At 32.5% G+C, this 8874-nt stretch overlaps 1 protein-coding gene across 5 annotated transcripts in view; it reads left to right on the plus strand.

Moving 5' to 3' along the window:
- Positions 1-7501, plus strand: part of LOC129881410 (probable RNA-binding protein ARP1) — a 29009-nt gene extending 21508 nt beyond the window's left edge. For 2 of the 5 annotated variants that reach the window (XM_055955791.1, XM_055955651.1), the window contains exons 2-8: positions 3020-3076; positions 3873-4040; positions 4276-4432; positions 4777-4921; positions 5423-5465; positions 5567-5798; positions 7260-7501. In XM_055955791.1, coding sequence (XP_055811766.1) covers positions 3053-3076; positions 3873-4040; positions 4276-4432; positions 4777-4921; positions 5423-5465; positions 5567-5798; positions 7260-7300 — 810 coding nt within the window. In that variant the 5' untranslated portion in view covers positions 3020-3052 and the 3' untranslated portion in view covers positions 7301-7501. Of the gene's footprint in view, positions 1-2716; positions 2836-3019; positions 3077-3538; positions 4041-4275; positions 4433-4776; positions 4922-5422; positions 5466-5566; positions 5799-7239 lie in introns of those variants that run through there. The other 3 variants (XM_055955754.1, XM_055955707.1, XM_055955846.1) reach the window with 3 other exon arrangements.
- The last annotated feature ends 1373 nt before the right edge of the window (positions 7502-8874 follow it).

Below are 8874 nucleotides of genomic sequence, written 5' to 3' on the forward strand. Positions count from 1 at the left end.
AAAGAAAATACAACCACTGCTAACTCCAAGTCATGAATTGGGTAATTCTTCTCATGCACCTTGAGTTGCCTAGAAGCATAAGCTATTACTTTACCATTTTGCATTAGCACATAACCAAGACCGACTCGTGAAGCATCATAATACACAATAAATCCATCGAAACCTTTCAATAAAGCAAACACCGGAACAGAGGTAAGTCTATCCTTCAATTCTTGGAAGCTTTTCTCACATGCCTTGGACCATTGGAACTTCACCTTCTTTTTAGTCAAAGAAGTCAAGGGCGATGTAATATAATAGAAAAATTCCACGAACCATTTATAATAACCGGTTAAGCCCAAAAAACTCTGAATATCAGAAGGAATAAACGGTCTAGGCCAATTCTTAACTGACTCGTCTTCTTTATATCAACCATAATTCCTTCTTCAGAAAGAATGTGACCAAGAAAAGCAACCGACCTTAGCCAAATAACACATTTGCTAAACTTTGCATACAATTGATGGTCCTTCAGAATTTGAATCACAGTCCTCAAATGATCGACATACTATTCATCACTCCGTGAGTAAATCAAAATATCATCATTAAAGACGATAAAAAACATATCCAAATATTGCTTAAACACCCTGTTCATCAAATCCATAAAAGCCACAGGGGCATTCATTAGTCCAAAAGATACAACTAAAAATTCAAAGTGACCATACCGAGTTCTAAAAGCCATTTTCGAAATTTCAGATTCCCTTACTCGGAGTTGATGATAACCTGATCGAAGATCAATCTTTGAAAAGTGACTCACCCCTTGCAATTAGAAAAATAAATCAACTATCATCGAAATTGGATACTCGTTCTTCACGGTAATCTTATTCAATTGTCGGTAATCTATACACATTTGGAGTGACTCGTCTTTCTTCATAACAAATAGCACGGGAGCACCCCAAGGTGAAATGCTTGGTCTTATGAAACCCTTATCCAACAAATCTTTCAATTTCTCTTCCAACTCCTTAAGTTCCGCCGGAGCCATACAGTAAGGTGGAATAAAGATAGGTTTCTTATCGGGTAGGAGATTAATACAAACTCTATTTCCCTTTCGGGAGGAATGTCCGTGAAGCATGAGCATGGTGGAGGTCCTGTAGGGTGGTCTATAGGAGTGACCACCACGGAACCCACCATATTTTGTGAAGAGCTACACGGCCCGTGGTGGTGAGGCGTGGTCCTACACTTGGAATTATTTTCTAAGGTCTCAGGGAAAGGGTCACCACGGGGGACATCAGGACCCGTGGTGCTCACCACGGTCCGTGGTGCTCACCACGGTCCGTGGTGCTCCTCTGTTGTGGTCCCTTCCTGCAGGCCTGAGCTTTTGAACTATCACCAAGGTGGCTCACCACGAGGCATGGTACGAACCAAGGCCCGTGATGGCCTTCCTTGGTCATCACCTGGTGCCAAAAATTAAAGGTTTCAAAAATTTCATGTTTTGATCATCGTTTTCCAACTTTCTAAATTTTGGGATCTTGCACTTAGTCGATTGTACCTACAAAGCATAAAACATCTTCCATAAGGTCAAAACATGTAGTTGAGTGAAAACAAGGAGTATTAAACTAGAAATTACTCAAAATAATGCACAAATGTGGGTGAAACTTTGCTAAAAAGAGTCTAAATTCACCTAACATAAATGAGCAACTCATTTTCAATGTTATCCTTGCCTTGAGTTTTGTCGTTCATATTTCTCAATCATCCCCTCGCCATGGGTAAAATCGCAAGTTAGTGATCACCAAATAAGCACCGGGAGAGAAAGTAGAATGATTATGTACTACTAACAAAACATGGAATTTATTATATTCAAGGGTGATATTGTAAAAGTATCATTTTATTAAGTTTCCTTGTTCAATCTATTTGATTCAAATTTGTCCTTCCTTCCATCTATTGGATAAAAAATGCACTTTAACCTATTAAAAATGGTTTAAATTTGTCAATCCTTCAATCTATTACATCAAAAATGCCACAAATATAAAAATAACTCAAAAATATTTCTTAATTCAAATTATATATGTCAATAATTTTTTTAACTGTACTTTGACAATTATTTAGTTTCCTTTCGATTTGTAAAAAAAAAATTGAAAAGTTTTTGGTTGTTTATCTAAATGTTCGTCTTACCTAATTGAACTACTTGTTTTAAATAAACAAAAAATACATGAACTGACATATGAATTAACCCGAATGTATATTGTTTTAAAATATTATCTTAGTCACGGAGAATGAGGAATTTCATTTTATTACACGCGCATGCCCATAAAAAGATAATTTTTATTGGAATTTGAAGGCTAAAAATAATTTTGATATGATAAAAATATTAGATTTTAAAATTCTAATAAGATAATTTAATATCGTGCGAAGCGCAGACAAATTAACTAGTATTTAATAGTTGGTAAATATATTTTTAGGTAGAAGGAGGACAAATTTGAACCTTTTTAATAGGTTAAAAGATATTTTGACACAAATAGAAGGACTTACAAATTTGATCCAATAGGTGGAAAGATAATTTTTTTTAACCATTTCTAATACGTTGAGGACATTTTGATCGTTTTCCGTTAAAATTATTAGCTTCACATTTTCATCATCGATATCAAAGCAGTTGTGAAATTAAAGGATGCACCTATGAATGGGTAAAAAATGGACAAAGTAAAGGATGTTCATCTAACCTTTGTTACTAATATTTGCATAGCAGGTAATTCAATTGGCGTGAAAGGAAAGGAATAACGCGTGGACCCATAAACACAACTGTTATGCATCCAAGTTTGGAAAAGAATATTATAGCACAACACACAAACATAGGGCTTTAATATGGTAAATTTTATCCAAGTTTGGGAAGGAAATATTATAGCACAACACACAAACATAGGACTTTTAATATATGGTAAATTGTATCCGTGTTTGGGAAGGATAAATTATAGCACAACACACAAACATAGGGCTTTTAATATGGTAAGTAAAGTTTAATGAAGAGTCGCATGTTATCACACAATGCCAGATAGAAGATGATGAAGAAAAGGAGACCACGTTGATGACCTCAACCCATCGTCCAACTGTATGCTTTTCTGTCCTCCTACTTTTCTCCTTTTTCTTATTCCCCCCCCCCCCTTCTTCATACCCACTCCTCCCCCCCCCCCCACAACAATATTAAGTTTTATTTGTTTATTGTATGTGCACATATATTTTGATTTAATTTATATACACTTAATTACAATGTAAAAATCTATATAACATTTTGTAGCGGGTAATTTTCCTTATGTTATAGATTATTATTCCTAGTTTTTATGGTCGGTTAGTTACTTGTAAACATATATTTTTAGGTGATTACTACTCCATTTGTTTGGATTTACTTATCAAATATTTTTTAATTTGATTTTTACTTTTGCTTGTTATTTTTGACAAATAAAGAAAGGATAATATTTTTTTTCTATTATATCTTTAAGTTAATTATTAACATTGAGTTGATGTATTTAAAAGATGTAGTTAGTAAACATGTTGGTAATCCTATCAATTAATAGAAGTAAAATGATAAACTCATTATACCAATCATTATTTTTATCAAATTTAACAAGTAAATCCAAACGGAGGGGAATAGTATAAAAATTGTTTTATATTATTAATGTGTACTGTGCCTATATTATATGATGAATATTCCATCAATCTACCGATCACCCTTAACTTCACTCTCCCCCTCCCCTCCTCTCCCCTCCCCCTCTGATTTCTCAAGTTTATATAGTCTTGAAGAAGTTGTCCTTTCAAATCCCCTACTTTCTGTCATTGAAGTCTAATTAAACTTCATTCATAAGTCTCTCTCTCTATATATATATATGACGATGAGCAATATTAACCAGCACAACAGCAACATGGGGGATACGACTCTGACAAAGGTGTTTGTGGGAGGGTTGGCATGGGAAACAACCAAGGAAGCCATGAGAGAGCACTTTGACAAGTATGGTGACATCTTGGAAGCTGTCATCATCTCCGACAAGCTCACCGGCAGATCCAAGGGCTATGGCTTTGTATGTCATCAATTCCCCTAACACTAATCCTTGTGTTATTTAAATTGTATAAAATAACCTCTATGACAAATTCGTTAATTTAAATCAAGTTACAAATTAACATATTTTTTTTATATTTAACTTGACTGCATGCTAGAGCATATAACTTCTGTTTTACTCTTGGAATTTTGGCATTCTGATAAGTATGGTACTTTTTATGTAAAATGTCTCAATGTTTTTTCCCTCTTTTGGATAGGTGACCTTTAAGGACGCAGAATCAGCCAAAAAAGCATGCGAGGACGCCACCCCCATTATCAACGGTCGCCGAGCCAACTGTAATCTGGCGTCCCTCGGCGCACGTCGTTCCAGGCCCTCTCCCTCCATCACCCCCCCTCCTCCTCCTCCTCAACAAGGTACCTATTATGGAAAATTTTATTATATGCATTCAATTTCTATAATTTGTCATGTTATTAAATAATACATTTTGAAAGATACAATGATAAAAATGAATAAAACAGTATTAATAGGCAGAAATCTCGCTCACTTTAATTCATGCTCCAGGTGAGTAAAGGAGGGTTTACTGGCTTGCTGGCTAACTCGTGCAATCAAGGAAACACTATTAACTAATCATAATTAAGTATAGAAAGCTTGATATGCAACTATCAATTTGAGATGAATATTGAATAAGATAATTTTTTGTCTGTGATATACTTTCTGAAGTCTAATTTCTATTTTTTTTAATTAAAAAATGTTGAAGGACCGAATGTGGTAGGACCAAGGACCAGTTCAGCATCACCTGCAAGTCACGTGCAGTGGTATTATCCTGCTGGGGCACCCCAAGCTGCAGCTCCGGCTTCACCCTTTCACCATCAGCACCATCATCAGCCTCTTCCTTTCTATGGGTATATATTAATTAAACCCTAATTACCCTCTTCTCGTTTCATTTTGATTTGGATGCCCATATTGTTCTACTTTAATTAGTTTCTCATCCAATTTAAGTCTTACTAGCAAGACTACCTCCATTTTCCTTTAAGCGGAAAGATTTGGTGTATCACGGTCAATGTTGTGTAAATTAGCACGGACAAACATTATTCAAAATTTTGAAGTAAAAGAACCAAGTAAAAAGAGTACTCTACGTTATAATAATTTTTGATAAAATATTTTGAGAAAAGCATGGTAATTTACTTTTTTTGATTAACCAAAATAGTAATGTCACCGCATTAATAAAAATGAGGGAGTACTACTTGAAAAATTCTAAAATGAAGTACGATATGTTCCAATATTTATATTTTACATAGTTGACACAACGATGATGGCAACCGTGATCAAATTGTTTTAAAGAAATTCCTAGCTTATAAATTGAAATACAAACATAATTATAAGGACTTTTGGTATTTTTGCAGGTATTCTCCAGCTTATATTGCCACAGACATGAATTACAATCATGTAAGTTTACCAAAAGAAGCAAATTTTCATCATTTGTCCTTTTTTTTTTCTTTCTCCATGTCCATGTTTGGGGAATTGAAGTGTTAAAATTGGGTGCACAGAAACTAAGCTACAATGGTGGGGGCTACATGAATGGGCATTTCTCTCAAGTGTATCCAAGTCAAGCAATGATGGGTGGCAACACATTGATGCCAATGTACCCATACTATCACTTCCATCATCAGTCACAGACAATGGGCCTTCCAGCCCATATGTACTCTCCAGCAGCTGCTGGCCCAATGAATGCAGTTCCGGCCCTTATGTCAAAGCCTACATCAATTCCTCCTACTGCGGGTATTAATTACTCTCTCGGTCTCAATTTATATAACTTACTTCTTTTTTAGGAAAAATTACCTAATTACACTTTTTTATTTATCATATTTTTTGTTATTCCCATCCATTTCAAAAAAAATTAAAAATCTCTTCTTTCCATTCGGATACATTAATTATAATCAGGATACATTAATTTCGAATAATAAATTATCTCTATGTTTAATGTATCATAATTTAAATGTTATTTGTCGATACATAAAACCTTAATTAATGTATCAGAATTACTGAGTTAATGTATCCGGATTATTGAATTAATGTTTTCGAATTACCATATTTTTAAGCGATTTTTGTAAATTGAAAAAGGTAGAAAAAATGATAATTAACCATTTATACTATGTGATTTATGTAAGTTTTCTTATTTTTTAATGAGTTAAAAAATGATACTATTATATATTCAGTAATTATTTAATTTTGAAATATCCATTTTATTCTTAGTGAAATTATGTATAGCCACATAAATATCTATCACTTATTTTAAATAACAAATTTCAAAAATCTTTTTTTTTACTTCTTTAAACCAACTCAGATTGAGGGAGTAGTTAATTTATTAATCAAGAATAAATGATGCTCTCACGTAGGCCTCACATGGGATTATATTATTAATTAATTTCTTAATGGCCTGGACCCTTCTTCCAACACACATCCACGTGGTGTAGGAAGAATATATTCAACATCAAATCTACTACAGAGTTGCATAAATCTTTTCATAATTTTCCATAGGTCAAACAAGGATAGAAAAAGTAAAAAATTTCTTCATTAGTATAAACTAGAGATTTTCATTTTTACCCAGACATATGAAAAAATTATATCCTTCTATTCATTTTCATTTTCGTAAGCGGTGAAGATATCCTAATTCCTTCAATTAAATTATATCAATCTAATTATTCAGATGATACTGGAAGTTCACGAATAAAGATTATCTAAAATATATTTCTGTTTTAATTTATTTGTCTAATTTTGATTTGATACTAAGTTTAAGAAAATAAAAGAAAATTTTAAATCGCATAGTCTTAAACTACATAGAATATATCAAAATGATACATAAAAATTGAAATTAAAAAATTATCAACAAAGGAAAAAGACATTTTTTTCAATAAAACAATCAAATTAAATCTAAGACTACAGTTAGTAGTAATTAGTATGAAATGTGAAAAGTATTTCAATAAATTTCTTTTACTATGTTGATGATTATAAAGAAACAAGGAAATCCAGAAGTCACATGGTATACAATCACTTGGAACATGACCATGTGAGAGTGCTAGAGATTATATAGAATAAGAAACTGATGAAGATTCTATTTGTGTTTTTACTGATCATTTCTTAGTATTTGTTTGAATAAATTAATAATTAGGTAGTGGTTGTTAAAGATATAAAATTGGAAACTGATATTACAAAAATACAGTTTGTTTGGCTGTGGAATAGGTACAATTGTGATCAATAGGGTGATGACAAAGAGCAATTAGAAGAAATGTGGTGATTGGATCAAATAACAAACGAGGATGAGAGACTGCTCAGGACAATGCTATTATTAGAGATATTCTGTAGTGGCTCTTCTAATTAATTTCCAATTTCATTTATTTTTTTCTTTGTAATTTTTCCAAGCAAGCAAAAAAAAAATTATTATTGTCAATCTGGGTGATAGTTAGATTTATTCATTTCCTGTCCATCACTTTCCCTCAATGGCTAACATATTATATGAGCTCCTAATTAAGCACAAACACTGAACTATATATTATTGTAACCTATAAGCTTCTTCCTCTCTATTAAGTATATTGTATCGTCACCAATTCTCTCACACACGCTAAAAAACAATTAATACACAACCATTATATACATATATAATGAGGTGGGTGGGAGGTGTATGTGGGTTAAGAGCTTCAATAGTAGTTACTTAAAATGTAGTAATTAATAATCAATTGTTTCAGAAGAATGATCTAATTTGACTTGCTACGAATTTTAAAAATATAAAAAAAAATTCAATCTTGTGGTTCTAAATTAAAATAATGTCAAATGTATCAAAATGACCTTTAATTTTGTCTTTAATTTTGTGGCCTCAAACATGCCAAGTAGAAAATTGAGATTAATATGTTGCCAAAATAAGAAAAAAGTCATTTTATTTTAAACAAACTAAAAAGGAAGTAGATCATTCTTTTTTAAACAATGGAGGAGTAATATGTATTTGTGGAACACTTTTTACACCCATGATGGAGAGATATGGGTAGATGTATATTATAAGATGCAACTTAATTAACCTACGTATTTCAAATCTTGTTTTATTTATAGTTAATTCCTTAATAAATTATGTAACTGTACTAAGTTCATTTTAAGTATTAGAATGGATATGGGAATTTTGATATATATCCACTTGCTTAAATTTTGTTTGTTCATGGAGAGGGAGAACATGTGGCAGGCAGGATAATAAATCAGAATGGGACAGTCTGTTGTCATAAAACTTTGAATTCTCAATTTAAATCCTATGGCAGTTAACCAAATGAAGAGAATTGGTAGGTAACATCATATTTCATTACCCAATTGATCAGTATCGGTTGCCTTGCTGGCTCCTCAATATATTAGGACAAAAAGAGGAAAACAACTACTTCAAAACCATTTGCAGAAAACTTGTAGATTTCAATCTATGTGCTATAAAGGTTAACCTTCTCAGATGGACATGGCCAGCACGATATCAGGACAACCTTCTCCTGAGACTGGTCAATCCCAAACCAATACTACTGCACCATTAAACTATGCCTCCACATTACGGCCACCATTCGCTGCTGTGAACCAATCCTATGACGCCTATAGTCTATCTACATGGTGAACACTACAAGAAATGGAATTAGCAACAACTTTTTTGCAACAACTATATTATTGATAAATCGCAACAACTTGATTTAATTGTTGGTATATGTTTTATTTTTGAACCACAATATTCTGTTGTTGTCAAATATTTTAGTATTGTTGCTCTATTATATTAATTACTATTAATAAGTTTCAAATATAATAAAATTGTAACATCGTTTTTGCAACAACCATAATA

The sequence above is a fragment of the Solanum dulcamara genome, chromosome 1, assembly GCF_947179165.1.
Source record: "Solanum dulcamara chromosome 1, daSolDulc1.2, whole genome shotgun sequence".
Lineage (NCBI taxonomy): Eukaryota > Viridiplantae > Streptophyta > Magnoliopsida > Solanales > Solanaceae > Solanum > Solanum dulcamara.